This window comes from Cherax quadricarinatus, chromosome 52, assembly GCF_038502225.1.
Source record: "Cherax quadricarinatus isolate ZL_2023a chromosome 52, ASM3850222v1, whole genome shotgun sequence".
Lineage (NCBI taxonomy): Eukaryota > Metazoa > Arthropoda > Malacostraca > Decapoda > Parastacidae > Cherax > Cherax quadricarinatus.
Genome location: NC_091343.1, coordinates 18,049,628 through 18,067,242, shown reverse-complemented (window position 1 = coordinate 18,067,242; position 17,615 = coordinate 18,049,628). Strand labels below are relative to the sequence as shown.

Here is a 17,615-nt window from a genome sequence, read left to right as displayed (position 1 = left end):
CACAGCTGAGGAAATTGCTTCAGAGGAGGAAGAGAGATGGAAGAAGGTGTCTTCTTCAGAGATTAAGGAGATCTGTGCAGTGTGGAGTAGGGTGCAAACATTTGTGGAGAAACATCATCCTAACAAAGCTGTTGCAAGCCATGTCAGCAACACGTACAATGACAATGCCATGTCCCATTTTCGGCAAATCTTAAAGAGACGCCAGAAACAGAGCTCTCTGGAACAATTTTTTGTGTGACAGGGGTCTAGTGACCCTCAAGCTGGTCCTAGTGCCATTAAAAAAACAAAGAAGGGAAGTAACCCCAGATAAGGACTTGGTACCTGAAGTCTTCATGGAAGGATATTCCCCTTCCAAACAATAATAAGGCCTCCCTCTCCCCTCCTCCCCATCTTCCATACACCAACAAGAGTCTTCCATAAACGTAAGCATCATGTTAAATATTCATTTATACATGTTATTAGTGCTTAATAATATATCTGTCATTCTTTTCTGTATGTAAATCTATATTTAATCTCTAAAAAAAAAAAAAAAAAATTTTTGTTAATACTTCTGGGAGTTTGGAACGGATTAACTGGATTTACATTATTTCTTATGGGGAAAATGGTTTCAGTCTTCGTCAATTTCACATTTCGTCAGACTCTCTGGAACAGATTAATGACAAAAAGTGAGGGGTCCACTGTATACCTATTTTTTTTTTTAACTCGCTTGCCATCTCCCACTGAGGTAGGGCGACCTGAGAAAGAAACTTTAACCATTATTCACACTATCAGTCTTGCCAGAGGCAAGACAGTTCAGACATCCCTTCAAATAGCAAATATTTCTAACTCTTCCTTTAGAGGCAGGTACTGTACTGCCCACTTCCAGGACTTAAGTCCAGCTAACATATGAGAATAACATTATTGTTATTAATATTGTTATTAATATTTGTTGGATTATGTATTAGTAGATAAAAGACTGTTGAGTAGACTTCAGGATGTACATGTTTATAGAGGGGCCACAGATATATCAGATCACTTTCTAGTTGTAGCTACACTGAGAGTAAAAGGTAGATGGGATACAAGGAGAATAGAAGCATCAGGGAAGAGAGAGGTGAAGGTTTATAAACTAAAAGAGGAGGCAGTTAGGGTAAGATATAAACAGCTATTGGAGGATAGATGGGCTAATGAGAGCATAGGCAATGGGGTCGAAGAGGTATGGGGTAGGTTTAAAAATGTAGTGTCAGAGTGTTCAGCAGAAGTTTGTGGCTACAGGAAAGTGGGTGAGGGAAGGAAGAGGAGCGATTGGTGGAATAATGATGTAAAGATAGTAGTAAGGGGGAAAAAGTTAGCATATGAGAAGTTTTATAAAGTAGAAGTGATGCAAGGAGGGAAGAGTATATGGAGAAAAAGAGAGAGGTTAAGAGAGTGGTGAAGCAATGTAAAAAGATAGCAAATGAGAGAGTGGGTGAGATGTTATTAACAAATTTTGTTGAAAATAAGAAAAAGTTTTGGAGTGAGATTAACAAGTTGAAAGCAGTGAAGAGTTTTTACGAGGATAGTGAGGCTCAAGTTAGAGTATGTAGGAAAGAGGGAAATTATTTCCCAGTAAAAGTAGGCCTTAGACAAGGATGTGTGATGTCACCGTGGTTGTTTAATATATTTATAGATGGGGTTGTAAGAGAAGTAAATGCGAGGGTCTTGGGAAGAGGCGTGGAGTTAAAAGATAAAGAATCACACAAAGTGGGAGTTGTCACAGTTGCTCTTTGCTGATGACACTGTGCTCTTGGGAGATTCTGAAGAGAAGTTGCAGAGATTGGTGGATGAATTTGGTAGGGTATGTAAAAGAAGAAAATTAAAAGTGAATACAGGAAAGAGTAAGGTTATGAGGATAACAAAAAGATTAGGTGATGAAAGATTGGATATCAGATTGGAGGGAGAGAGTATGGACAAGGTGAATGTATTCAGATATTTGGGAGTGGACGTGTCAGCGGATGGGTCTATGAAAGATGAGGTGAATCATAGAATTGATGAGGGGAAAAGGGTGAGTGGTGCACTTAGGAGTCTGTGGAGACAAAGAACTTTGTCCTTGGAGGCAGAGGGGAATGTATGAGAGTATAGTTTTACCAACGCTCTTATATGGGTGTGAAGCATGGGTGATGTATGTTGCAGCGAGAAGGCTGGAGGCAGTGGAGATCTCATGTCTGAGGGCAATGTGTGGTGTGAATAAAATGCAGAGAATTCGTAGTTTGGAAATTAGGAGGAGGTGCGGGATTACCAAAACTGTTGTCCAGAGGGCTGAGGAAGGGTTGTTGAGGTGGTTCGGACATGTAGAGAGAATGGAGCGAAACAGAATGACTTCAAGAGTGTATCAGTCTGTAGTGGAAGGAAGGCAGGGTAGGGGTCAGCCTAGGAAAGGTTGGAGGGAGGGGGTAGAGGAGGTTTTGTGTGCGAGAGGCTTGGACTTCCAGCAGGCATGCGTGAGCGTGTTTGATAGGAGTGAATGGAGACAAATGGTTTTTAATACTTGACGTGCTGTTTGAGTGTGAGCAAAGTAACATTTATGAAGGGGTTCAGGGAAACCGGCAGGCCGGATTTGAGTCCTGGAGATGGGAAGTACAGTGCCTGCACTCTGAAGGAGGGGTGTTAATGTTGCAGTTTAAAAACTGTAGTGTAAAGCACCCTTCTGGCAAGACAGTGATGGAGTGAATGATGGTGAAAGTTTTTCTTTTTCGGGCCACCCTGCCTTGGTGGGAATCGGCCAGTGTGATGATAAAAAAATAACATCAAAGGTGGTATGAAAAAAACCTGGAAAACTATCTGAAATTCTTGGAACTAAAAAGTTATCCAAAAACAAAGCAATCAAACTAACAAAATCAGATGAACCCCTACTCACTCCAACTGAAACAGCAAACAGACAATGTTTTCTTCTCCACCATAGGAAAAAATCTAGCAAACAAAATACCAAGCACAAACACCCGTCCATCAGACTACCTCATAGGTACCTACCCAAATACGCTATTCCTAGCTCCAACCAACCCCATTGAAGTTACGCTCATCATAAACACCCTTAAAAACAAGGCAGGAGACATGACCAACTTGCCTGCTTCTATGTACAAAAAAGCTTCTCAGGTATTGTCACCAATTATTGCAATGCTCTTTAACAAACTCATTGAATCATCTACCTTCCCAACAATCCTCAAAATAGCGAGGGTCACTCCGATCCATAAAGGTGACCAAGCTGACTTGATTAACTATAGACCAATATCTAACTTACCACTGCTCTCTAAAATCTTTGAAAAATTAATTCATAGACGGATCTATTCCTACCTTGTTTCACACACATTAAACCCTTGTCAGTTTGGATTCAGGAATAATAAAAGCACAAATGATGCTATCACACACATGCTGGAACTAATATATACCGCACTTGAAAAGAAAAAAGTCCCGCTGGGCATTTTCACTGATTTACGTTAAGTTTTTGATACAGTCGACCATGAACTGCTGTACTCCAAATTAATGCACTATGGTATCAGAGGCCACTCCCTCAACTACCTGAAGTCGTACCTTAGTAACAGAACTCAGTATGTGTATGCAAATGATGCAAACTCTTCCACCCAACTTATCACAGTAGGAGTCCCACAAGGAAGCGTCCATGGACCTCTCCTCTTTCTCATCTACATCAATGATCTACCGAATGCATCACAGCTACTCAAACCCATATTATTTGCAGATGACACTACACATGTCTTTTTCCACCCAAACACAGTCATACTAGTAAACACAGTCAATGCTGAATTACAGAAAATGCCTGCCTGGATGATGACTAACAAACCTACCCTGAACACTGATAAAACCTATTTCATTCAGTTTGGAAACAAAGCTGCAAATGATCCAATTAACATAACGCTAAATGGATCATCAGTCACAAGACTCGCAGAGTGAAAATTCCTAGGTATCCACCTTGACAGTAGCCTTAAGCTCCGGACACACATACAACAAATCACCAAGAAAATCTACAAGACTGTAGGCATACTATCAAAGATAAAGTACTACGTTCCAAAATCAGCTCTCCTGGCACTGTACCATTCACTCTTATACCCTTATCTTACTTATGGAATTTGTGCATGGGGATCAACAACATCCAATCACCTAAAACCCCTAATAACCCAGCAAAAGGCAGCAGTAAGAATGATAACAAATTCCCACTCCTGCCAGCATACTCCACCAATTTTCAAAAGTCTGAATCTGCTCACCATTAAGAACATTCATACTTATTCATGTGTCTACTACATACACAGAACAATACACGCAAATATAAACCCCCCAATCAAACTTCTCACCAACCTAAACAGGACACATGACCACAACACAAGACACAGATCTCTTTTTGATATACCTTGTGCCCATATCACACTGTAAAAACTATGCACATAAAGGGCCCCAAAATATGGAATTCATTACCAGAAGATATTAAAGTAACCCAGTCTGAAAATCAATTTAAGACTTCTCAAAAGCCACTTAATCACCCTAGACTAAATGCTAAATACTCAGTACACACTTACTCACCTATGTACTTCTACATCATAGCTGAAACAATCACATTGAACCTTTTATCCATTGTTGACAGGAATATAATTGAACCATTGTTTTCACAAAAAGCATTTTCGAATATAAATATATCTTTGTATTATACAAATTTTGATTCATTTATAACTAAAATTCTACTGTACTGGTTTGTTTGCAATCATGTCATTACGATTTCGTGAGTCATGAAATAATTACTATCCTACTGTACAACTATGATATACTCCTTAGTATTAAGTAGACTGTAAGCCAATAATGTTAAGTTGGCCCATAATGCCTAGGCATAATAGAGGCTCTCTTTGCATTGCAACCTGCTATTGTAAATACAAAATCTCAATGTACTGTTTGCAAAGACAAAATAAATAAATAAATAAATAAATAAATAAATAAATAAATAAATAAATAAATAAATAAATAAATAAATAAAATATGCCAAAATTCTAGCACCTTCAAATCAAGCGGGAGAAAGCTGGTAGGCCTACATGTTAGAGACTGGGCCTGCGTGGTGAGTGCGCACAGTAGGAAAAAAATCAGAGCACCCACATTGCATTGTGGGAATGCCACTTCAGTACGCCTTGTTTACAATACCTTGCAGTAAGAAACTCCTCATTCCCTGGCAAATTGGGACACTTTTGCTCCCAAGTGATAGTTCCAACACAGATGGAAGTGAAGATGAATTTCATTGTTTTGAGGAGTTTGTGACTGGAAGTGCATGTAATGAACATAATATGTACTGGTAATAGTGATGGAAACCCAGATGACCCTCAACCTTCCACCTCAGGTGCTGGGCCATCTTGTTCACATTCAGTTGTACCAGAATGAAAGAGGAAACTCGTATTCTCCAGTGTCCAGGACTCAGATGTGAGCAGTGGTGATGACAGTGATCGTGAATATGATACCCAAGCTCTTGAAAACAGTTCCAGTAGCAAGAGTGAAGTGGAATATTCTCCAGTAAAGCATCAGTATATATGCCACTACATGCACTCTGGTAGTGTGCCACATGCTATTCCAAGGGGAAGGAGTACATCTTGGAGTACATCATGTGGCCCTACAACAGGAACAGATAGTGAAAATGAAGATGACATTGTTACAGTTGGGATGGATAATGTGCATGCTTCATCAGGTGGTGGTGGTGCCATGCACCATGAGGCATCAGCAGCAGCCCATGCTGGTACCCATGCCACTGACTCAGCTCAGCTACAACAAAGCCCACCCACCACACTAACCTGCACAACCACAACCTCCACAACCACCTGTCAATATCCAGCAAACACCAGCAGAACACATTGGGATTGGCAGCGAGGTGCCAATTTTGTTCCCAATCTCCATTTTGATGAAAGTCAAAGTGGAATACAGCCATCTTGTACATTTGGGAACAATGCCACTGAACTGGAATGTTTCTGGCTATTCTTTGCTGAACCCCTGATGGAAATTCTTGTCAGGGAAAGCAATACATACGTACTTCGATTACACCAAGATCACGCCTACACCAGTGGAAGGAGATAACTGTGGCTGAGATGTGTCTTTTGTTTGCCACAACAATGCTTATGCCACACATGTATATGCATTGTCAAATCATGCTGGTCAACAGACCACCTGATTTCAACCCCAGCTTTCAGTGATATAATACCAGTAAATTGATTTGTACTACTATTACGTATGCTACACTTCTCAGACAAAACCAGGCCTGAGAAAAATGACACGTCTCATAAGATCAGGAATGTGTTTATGTATCTGAAACAGAAATTCTTGATGTATTTTTATCCCTTCAGGAAGCTTGTTATTGACGAGTTTTTTATTTTGTTCAAAGGTAGACTGTCGTTCAAGCAGTATATACCAAGCAAGAGGAAATGCTTTGGTATAAAGTTGTTTGTACTTTATGATTGCTATAGTGATCTTGTATTGGATATTATTGTGTACACTGGAAGTAATACATTGCAAGATATCAGGAAGTTATTGGGTATCTCTGGTGATGTGGTTAGAACAATGATGGAACCATATCTTGGTAAGGGGGCAGACATTATATACTGATAACTGGTACACAAGTCCCTTACTCAGTGATTTTTTGCAGGTGAACATGACATGTGTGGGGTACAGTGCATGCAAATTGTAAGCATATGCCTAGGCTCAGTGCAGGCACTCAGGTGAAGTGCAGGCATTTGCTGCCAATGACATCATGGCATTTTAGTGGCATGACAAACGAGATGTCACACTGTTGACATCAGTTCACCGAAACGAAATGACAATGGCAGGCAGATTAGACACCAATGAACCCATTCTAAAACCTTCAGCTGTGATGGACTACACCCTAAATGTGCATTCAGTGGACAAATGTGACATGCAGATTGGGTTTGCTGATTGTGTTCACAAGAGTTATAAGTGGTACATGAAACTATTTCCATCTTCTGGACATGTCCATGCTCAATGCTTATAATATGTATAAGATGAGGACCAGAAACAACCACCACATGGTGAATTTCATTTGTCTGTCATCAGACAAGTAATATTCAAGTACGAAGTATCAACACCTGCAATAGAAAACAGCCCATGAAATTATCAACAAATACCCTCTCGTCTGAGACCCAGTGATCACTACCTAATACAACTGCCTCCTACTAAGAAGAAAAATGCTCAAAAGAGGTGTCTGTGCACATATAAAAAAAAAAAAAAACGCTCGCAAAAACATACGGTGAGTGTAAAACACCATTGTGCATGACACCATGTTTCAAAGAGTTCCACAAGCTGCAGCACTTCTAGGAATATGTCCAGTGACTAAATGTGTATAAATATAATAGAAAAATAGTAGTAAATGACATTTTTTATTGTTCGTTTGTGTGAACATGTTTTGTAAAGAATATAATGACAACGTTTGTGCGGTTATTGTGTAGCATACAATGAGTGTATATACATATAAAATATGTCTTATGCTGGTCTCGAACCATACAAGTTACTTGAAAAAATAAAATGTTAAAAAATAAAAGAAAAATGTAGAAAAAAAGAAAATATATGATTACTGCATGACCAGCAGTCAGTGATGTTGCTGTATGCGGTTCCCTTTGTCAACTTCACGCCTCTATATCTCGATAAGTATCGATTGCAAAAAAAAAATTTTCCATAACACTTGGAAAAATATTCTTAATATTTTGGTAAGAAAAATACCTTTCTAATATTTCTCAACCCTCGGAATGAGTTCAGGATGAGGGGTCTCGACCCTGAAAGGGTTAAGGAAGAATTGTAAAAAGGTCAAGAACATTAAGAAACAAGCTACAGAGAAATATCACTTGGAGAAGACCTGGTGGTAGAAAAGGCTACGTATAGTAAAATGAGCCCTTTTATTTTTGTTACAATGTTTTCTTATAGGTGAAACATCATAGTGAAAAAAATCTGCTTTTGCTGTACATGTATTTTCCACCATTTGTCACCTCATGCCCATACTCCAGTTAGACAAGATCTAATGATGGAGGAAAGAATAAACTGCCAAAAAGGCTAAATGATGAAAAGAAGAAAAGAATACATTTTCTATAGTGCAACAGTATCAAATCAACCCATTAAATGATTTAACAAGGGCAACAATGACAAATACTGAAACAAAACCCAACTAGAAAAAAAAACTTGAAACTAAAGAATACATTTATAATGATTTTATATACAAATATAATGGCACAGACTAGAGGGACATAATAAACAAGAAAACATTTTAAGTGAAGCAGCATTCAAACAAAACTACTCAGAGTGGAGATGGCAAAAATTTTTTTTTAGGCTTAAAACACTAGTAAAAATATTCCTAACATTTTCATAAGAGAGAGAGATTAGGAATTTAAGTAAGACTAGCAATGTATTGGTAATAACAGCTACAAACTACAGAAATTTAAATTCAAGACAAATAATGTTAAAATACGAATGGTAAAAAATCCAAAATAAAGATGAAAAATGCTCACTTTTGTACTGTATATGGGATAAATAAAAATTTGTACACCAAAAACTTACACTTTCATATCTACTTCCACAAATAAAAGTCCGCATATAGTAAATGCAAAATTGTGTTTTACCTTCATTCCTTCCCAGCGAGATATAGCTCGGAGGGGTCTCAAGGCTCTCAGTGTACGAAGACTTCTCAGAGCTATAAGATTATCTTGCTCGATGAAGAGGCTACACATGGACACCAAGACAATGAAACAGTCAAGGATGGTCCATACAGAAGTGAAGTACTTGACAAAGCCCAATGCAACCCACTTCAGTAGCATCTCGAGAGTGAAGAGGACGGCGAAGGCCAGATTCAGGTAGTTGAGAACCTCCTGTGGTGGATATGAAGAATAATTAGAGTCTTAAAGTAATGCAGCATAAAGCAAAACACTGTTGAGGGAGATTTAAAGATGAATTATGTGTGTGTCTGCTGATTATTATGGTTTCACTTTAGCATGGAAAACTTTGGGGATCAAAATATAAAATCAGGTTGGGGATCTAAAAATAATATACAAGCAATTAAAGAACAGGGAGGGAAAGGTTACAGTTAAGATGGGTGCACCAATAACCAACTGGTAGCAGGGTCCTCAAATGGATGAACAAGTGTTTTACCAAATTTTTTTAACCATTTACTAATTTTCTCTTAAAGAAAATTATCTTCATTACATTTCTTAACCAAGGGGACAGCATACATAACACAGAAGTACTGCGAACCTCAGCTTTCTTGCAAAATCTGACCAGTGGCTTCAACAATGACACAGAAATGCATTTTGATGCGCATTCCAAGTTCCTTTTGCCAGATGAACATGACAATAACACTGGTTTGACGTACATATAAACAATGAAGCCAGGGCAGTCCAATCATAACATTACAAGCAACATATTGGACATTGTGGGAAAAATGTGTATGTATAAAAAAAAAGCAGTCAAATGCAGGAAATAATTGGATATTTGCTAAAACATTTCCTGAGAAAAGTTATATATCAATCATAAAGTTAAATTCTTGTAAATTTTTTTTAGGTACAACTGAAGTATAACTAAATCTGAAATGTTCTGCATAATAGATCCAACTATCCCATTACTTTCCTTGCTTATTTGAAAGGGGAAGAAAAATAAGTGTGATGAGGTGTTCGATGACCACTAAATTCCATTTCAATAAACAATATATTGAGGAATATGAATACATGTCCCCAGTCATGTGTATATGAGCGAGACTAAAGTAAAATTTCTATTTCAAGTAATTTTTTTTATCAATCTCATCACAAATATATCCAATGGGATAATAGAGAATGAGACATTGTAGAGAATCACAACTATTTGCAGTGTTCAATAGTGCATAAGTGACATAAGTGACAACATGGGTGATGACACAAAGATTAGTTACGTAAGACCTGAGGAAGAACTGAATAAGAGTGTGCATGTGTGTGTGTCACTAGTGTGCATGTGTGTGGTTTGTGTACGTATTACCTAATTTGTGTGTACGTGTATGTATGTATAGCAATATTTACATCTGTATATCTGGAACTACTACGTTATGGACTTCCTATTTACGATATTCTACACACAAAATGAACAAACAAAAAATCTAGTAGCATGGTAAAACACACAAAAAAAAAAAACAATGACAAAATTAAAATTAGACTCTCCATCTACAAAAGGCCTACACAAAGCCAAATACATAGGTCACCAAAACCAACTTTATAAAAAGAAAGTCCATACATTATGCAATTCCATACCTCTAAAATACAGTACAGCACTGTAAACATCATGTATGCAGATGTATGTCTATATCTAAGGGTTTAGTGGTATTCACTGTGTGGTAGTTTTTTTTGAGGTCTGCATGGCTGGTAGGTGGTTAATGGTGTTCACTGTGTGGTATTGTGCATTGATGTCTACACGGCTATTTGGTGTTTAGTGGTATGCACCATGTGATACCATGTACTGATTTAAGGCATGACTGTTGTGGTATGAACTGTGTGTTGTTGTGGGGTATGGTAGTAATATGTGTGTAGTGGGTAGGCAGTGTGTGGTAGGGGTGGGGCAGGGGAGTGAGACAGCTGAAATGTATTAATGTAATGCATGGAAGGAGATTTTTTGGTATATGTACATTGAATGGTAGTGTGCTGACATGGAACACAGCAGTAATACAGTGGTGTGTGTGTTCACATGTGCTTGTGTATACTTCCAATAATGAAATGTTTGCAGGGAATGAGCAATAGTTCCTGGGCCCAATGTGTGTGCACGCGTTTGCATGCATTTGCACATGCCCTTGTATGCTTGCCCATTTATGTTCACTTCCTAGGTCACAATGAATAATCAGTGTACAGCATTATGATTAATAATTATTATTACAACATTATTATTAATAAACTTATGTGACGCCTTCCTACAGCCATGGATCTGGTCATATTTACGATTGAATCCATTGAAGATGTTCGCCTACACTACTTCCACTCTTCGTTTATTCCACTTGCTATCCTCCCACTTTCTTCATTGTCTTTTGAGTTTTTATGTTTTTTTATAGTTTCCACATGTGTTCCCTAATCTTGGTCTTTCACTTTTAAACAAGCTCGTTATTGTTCACTTAGTCGGCCATCACTAATCCGGCAATCAGTTATCCTGTTCCATCAGTAATCTGGCACTAATTTTGGCTAGCATAATTTCAAATTCCATCATTATACTGACTCAGAAATTGTGCAGATGGTTGTAAATCCACAGCAGCAAGCCAGTGGAGGAGAAAGCAGTGATGAAAATGAAGATGTAGCAGAAAGTCTCTAACCTAACCATTCTGTAATCCGGCAAACTCCCTAATCCGGCACATTACATGTTCCAATGATACCGGATTAGTGATGGACGACCTGTACCGTGATTTTCGTGATGATATAATACTTAGTTCTTTCAGCTGCTTATTTTCATAGTCTATTTCCACAGCTGAAAGACTAACCTGGTATTCCAATATTGTAGTGGTCTCAGAAATTGTTTAAATAGTATACCTAAAGAATACCTAGAGAGGGTTTTGGGGGTCAATGCCCTTGTGGCCCAGTCCGAGACCAGGCCTCGTGGTGAATCAGGGTCTGATCAACCAGGTTGTTACTGCTGGCTGCACACAGACGTATGAACCAAAGCCCAGCTGGTCAGGTACCAACTTTAGGTGCCTGTCCAGCACCCTCTTAAGGACAGCCAGGGGTCTACTGGTAATCCCTCTTTGTATGCTGGGAGGCAGTTTAACAGTCTTGGGCCCCTGACATTTATTGTGTTTTGTCTCTGCATGATTTCTCAAGATTCCTGAAGCCTGCAATTACGCATGCATTTCCCATTTAAAAACTCTTTTGAAAAGAATAATGCAATATGCTAAGGGTATATTATCATTCAGTAAAGATTTAATAAATTAAATAATAATGCTACACCCTCAATACAGCCAGGCTAAGACATCCACTCAGCCCTTGGGCAAGGTTCTATAACTACAATGAGTGACTGATGGTGTACTGAATCATAAACCACAAACTGAGGAGAATACTGTTAGTACCCATATCACCCATTTACACAGCAGCACTTGTGTCATATTGGGTTTTCTAAAAATCAATTAATATTTCCACTGAATACTGAGCTGTAACAATGTAATATGCAAATATTTTTTTTAATAAAACCCAACAAACACCTGACATAATAATTTGGTAAACAATGAAGTGATACAAGTTAACATGGCAAGAATCTTGTGTTAAGTAGGTAGTGGTGCTGTATCATTAACAGATTTCTCCAGAATACACGTACTGTTCAGCAGCCTCAATTTATCAACAGTAAATCATATAAACAATGACAGTCTCGAAGAAATCTCTAATAAGGCTCACAGCAAGTTGCTGCAGGATTAAAAGCATGTGAGGATATTTAACTCTCGAGTAAAACATAGCACACGTATAATCAGAAAAGAAAACATGTACAGCCTCTCCTCACTTAGCGATGTACTCATTTACCCAAGACTCGGAATTCTGATGGGATCTCTGACCAGTATGCATACCTAAATAATGTACAGTGCTACCCTGAGTTTCGAACTGCTCCCAACTCAACCAATTATGTAAGTGTATTATTGTAAGTGCTTTTTTAAGTGTATTTTTGGGGGTCTGAAATGGACTAATCCAATTTACATTATTCCTTATGGGAACAAATTCATTCGGTAACAACACTCAAAATGCCTTCTGGAACTAAGAAAGTTCAAAACTCGGGGTACCACTGTAGTATATTCGAGTTGATTTCCTCTATTCTGTTTATTGCAATTTACAGTACACTACTGTATGAACATTTAAAAATATACTTAAAATATCATAAATGGTGCAAAGGTGATATTAAAACAATATCAAGGATGGATGACAAACTCACTACCATAACAGTATGCTCCTTGCTTAGCAATAAATTCATTTACCGATGTGGTCTTAGGAACGAAACTCCGTCGTTAAGTGAGGAAAGGCTGTACTTGCTTTTATGGCATAAACTCAACGAAGTCCAGACAAATTGTGCAGTATTATATATTGCATATCTCCTGTTGGGTAATTTGCTAGAATACAGCACGGTCACTTACAATATTTTGAAAGTTTATTATAAAGATAAGAGATAAGATTTTCTTTGGATTTTTAACCCCGGAGGGTTAGCCACCCAGGATAACCCAAGAAAGTCAGTGCATCATCGATGACTAACTTATTTCCATTGAGGTCCTTAATCTTGTCCCCCAGGATGCGACCCACACCAGTCGACTAACACCCAGGTACCTATTTGCTGCTAGGTGAACAGGACAACAGGTGTAAGGAAACACATTGAAATGTTTCCACCCACCAGGAATCGAACCCGGGCCCTCCATGTGTGAAGCGGGAGCTTTAGCCACCAGACCACCTATCCTACAAGCAGTATAAAAATGAAAATGATTTACAGCAAGTGCTACTTTGGAATTATGTAGCAAACTCTCTTGTTTGGTTGTATTACAGTGGTGTTTCTCGTTAATATTTTTTTATAAGTTTTGAATGTTAATCATTATTTCTAAAAAAAGAATAGTAAATCACTGATGCAAAGTAATTGACATTTAAATGAAGTCCTTGTTACCAGTGACTTCTTCAGTCATTCCTGTTTTAAGTCACTGCTGCACTTCTCTCCCTTTCCCTTTGTCACTGTTTAACAAGGCTGAGCCATATAATACAAAAACTATACGGTATGCTTAAATTTCTAGTGCATTTCTATACAGTAGGACCCCTCTATCCATGGGGATATGTTCCAAGGGCCTGCTGTGGATACCAAAATCGTGGATAGTACCAACCCCTGTAAGTCCTATATATACCTATTACAAAGTTTAATTAATAAATTATGCACAAAAAGTGGAGAATTCCCATCAGTAAATGATGGGAAGCACTTCACAGCTTCTCTTAGACTCTGAAGAACTGCCAGCTTTTCTACTTTGGGGCCATTATTATGCAAAATTAAGAGGTATTTTTGGGCCACAGTAATCCAGGGATAAATGAAACTGTGGATACCAAATCAGTGGATACAGGAGTTCTACTGTACTTTGTCTTCACTTTTTTTTTTTTTTTTTTAGCACAGATCACAGACATGTGTACAGTTCAGGGCATTCATTAAATGATGGAAAAGGACACTTGTGCACAGTTCAGAACTGTACAAAGATGTCCGGATCATGTAGTTGATGGGACCTGTGCAGCAGAGATAGAGATCTGAAAGTGTACCTAGACAAAGGTGAAACACGATGTCCGTCTCACTTCCTCCGAGTTTGGACAGTCTGACAACAATGCAGTAGTGTGAAAGATCATCCCCTGGCCTTATACAGGACTGTGTAGTGTTGTGTTTTATCATCGCTGACTATGATGATGATGATGATGCACATATTTTAAGTCATTTAAACAGCACAAAAGAGTATTGTAAGGGATGCTTGTGACCATTATGGCCTAACATGCATGGAGGACCAAGTACTGTGACCTGACAAGTGTTGTTCAGGCAGCATCTAGTAAATAGAGCTCTGCAAGACCTTATAAAAAAGGGTTAAGGAATGTACTGTGTAGGCTAGATAGTACTGTGCAAGGCACACTCAGGCAAACACAAATCCTCTGATTTGTGATTGCCTGCTATGAAGAATAATGTAAATGTCCTCATTATCTTAGTTAAATACAACTGTCAATCCCCTCTTAATGTTACACAAGCCTTCCATTTACATACACAGTACAAGACTTGCACTTGCAAAACAAGTTTCTAGCTTTTATCTCAAGATGAGTGGCACAGATCTAGGCACATTGCTTTTTGTTAATAAAATAAATAAAAAAAAATAATAATAATAAATATAAATATATATATATATATAAATATATATATATATATATATATATATATATACATACACACACAGTGGACCCCCGCATAACGATTACCTCTGAATGCGACCAATTATGTAAGTGTAATTATGTAAGTGCGTTTGTACGTGTATGTTTGGGGGTCTGAAATGGACTAATCTACTTCACAATATTCCTTATGGGAACAAATTCGGTCAGTACTGGCACCTGAACATACTTCTGGAGTGAAAAAATCTCGTTAACTGGGGGTCCACTGTGTGTATATATGTATATATATATATATATATATTATATATATTATATATATATATATATATATATATATATATATATATATATATATATATATATATATATATATATATATATATATATATACATATATACACAGACACACAAAGCTACACACACAAACACACCTACACACACACACACACACACACACACACACATACACATACACACACACACACACACACACACACGTATATATACAGCGGACCCTCGACCAAGGATGGCATCATATAACGTTAAATCCGACTAGCGATACATTTTAACGCAAAAATTTGCCTCGGCTAGCGCTAAAAAACTCTACCAATGCGATTCATTCCATTCGAGACGTGTCCACTTGTGGCCTGAGCGCACCTCACTTGTCCCGTGGGTGCCAGTGTTTACAAGCCAGCCAGCCAGCCACTGCGATCCCATCCAAACATACAATTGGAACATTTCATATTATCACAGTGTTTTTAGTGATTGCACCTGCAAAATAAGTCACCATGGGCCCCAAGAAAGCTTCTAGTGCCAACCCTACAGTAAAAAGGGTGAGAATTACTATGGGTATGAAGAAAGAGATCATTGCTAAGTATGAAAGTAGAGTGCGTGTCTCCGAGCTGGCCAGGTTGTACACAAAACCCCAATCAACCATCGCTACTATTGTGGCCAAGAAAATGGCAATCAAGGAAGCTGTTCTTGCCAAAGGTGCAACTATGTTTTCAAAACTGAGATCGCAAGTAATAGATGATGTTGAGAGACTGTTATTGGTGTGGATAAACGAAAAACAGATAGCAGGAGATAGCATCTCTCAAGCGAGCACATGTGAAAAGGCTAGGAAGTTGCATGACGATTTAATTAGAAAAATGCCTGCAACTAGTGATGTGAGTGAATTTAAGGCCAGCAAAGGTTGGTTTGAGAGATTTAAGAATCGTAGTGGCATACATAGTGTGATAAGGCATGGCGAGGCTGCCAGTTCGGACTAAAAAGCAGCTGAAAAATATGTGCAGCAATTCAAGGAGTACATACAGTGAAGAACTGAAACCTGAACAGGTGTTTAATTGTGACGAAACAGGCCTGTTTTGGAAGAAAATGCCAAGCAGGACCTACATAACTCAGGAGGAAAAGGCACTCCCAGGACATAAGCCTATGAAAGACAGGCTTACTCTGTTGATGTGTGCTAATGCTAGTGGTGATTGCAAAGTGAAGCCTTTATTGGTGTATCACTCAAACTCCCAGAGTGTTCAGGAAAAACAATGTCCTCAAGGCTAATTTGTGTGTGCTGTGGAGGGCATACAGTAAGGCATGGGTCACTAGGGACTTTTTCTATGACTGATTACACCATGCATTTGCCCCCACTGTGAAAAATTACCTCCTGGAAAATAAATTGGACCTTAAGTGCCTCCTGGTATTAGACAATGCTCCTGGTCATCCATCAGATGTGGCAGAGTGATTTTCTGGGGACATGAGCTTCATTAAGGTCAAGTTTTTGCCTCCTAATACCACTCCTCTCCTGCAGCCCATGGACCAGCAGGTCACTGCAAACTTCAAAAAACTCTACACAAAAGCTATGTTTGAAAGGTGCTTTGTAGTGACCACAGAAACTCAATTGACTAAGAGAGTTTTGGAGAGATCACTTTAGCATCCTCAATTGTGTAAACATTATAGGTAAGACTTGGGAGGGAGTGACAAAGAGGACCTTGAACTCTGCTTGGAAGAAACTGTGGTCAGAATGTGTAGACAAAAGGGATTTTGAAGGATTTGAGGCTAACTCTGAGAAGCCTATGCCAGTTGTGGAATCAATTGTGACATTGGGGAAGTCCTTGGGGTTGGAGGTTAGTGGGGAGGATGTGGAAGAGTTGGTGGAGGAGGATAATGATGAACTAACCACTGATGAGCTGCAAGATCATCTTCAACAGCAAGAGGCTAGACCTGAGGAAACTGCTCCGGAGGAGGGGATAGAGAAATTGAGGAAGTTGCCTACTTCAAAGATTAAGGAAATATGTGCAATGTGGCTTAAAGTGCAAACCTTTTTAGATGAAAATCGCCCTGACACAGTTACTGCAAGCCGTGTTGCCAACCTGTACACTGACAATGTTGTGAAACACTTTAGTAATGTCATAAAGGAACGGGAGGTACAGGCCTCTATGGACAGATATGTTGTGCGACAGAGGTCCAGTGACTCTCAAGCTGGTCCCAGTGGCATTAAAAGAAGGGAAGTAACCCCGGAAAAGGACTTGACACCAAGTCCTAATGGAAGGGGATTCCCCTTCTAAACACTAACACCATCCACACACTCCCCTCCTCCCATCCCATCAATTATCACCAGGTCATGTAATTGTACATGTCTTCTTCAGTTTGTGTGTATTAAAATTAATATTTCATGTGGTAAATTTTTTTTTTTTTCAATACTCTGGGGTGTCAGGAACGGATTAATTTGATTTCCATTATTTCTTATGGGGAAAATTAACTCGACTAACG

At 38.6% G+C, this 17,615-nt stretch overlaps 1 protein-coding gene across 1 annotated transcript in view; it reads right to left on the bottom strand.

The window, feature by feature from the left end:
* LOC128696887 (sodium channel protein 60E-like) overlaps positions 1–17,615 on the bottom strand; it is a 538,339-nt gene that overhangs the window by 32,851 nt on the left and 487,873 nt on the right. Inside the window, exon 21 of the mRNA XM_070096097.1 lies at positions 8,613–8,858. Within this exon, the coding sequence (XP_069952198.1) occupies positions 8,613–8,858 (246 nt within the window). The remainder of the gene's footprint in view (positions 1–8,612; positions 8,859–17,615) is intronic.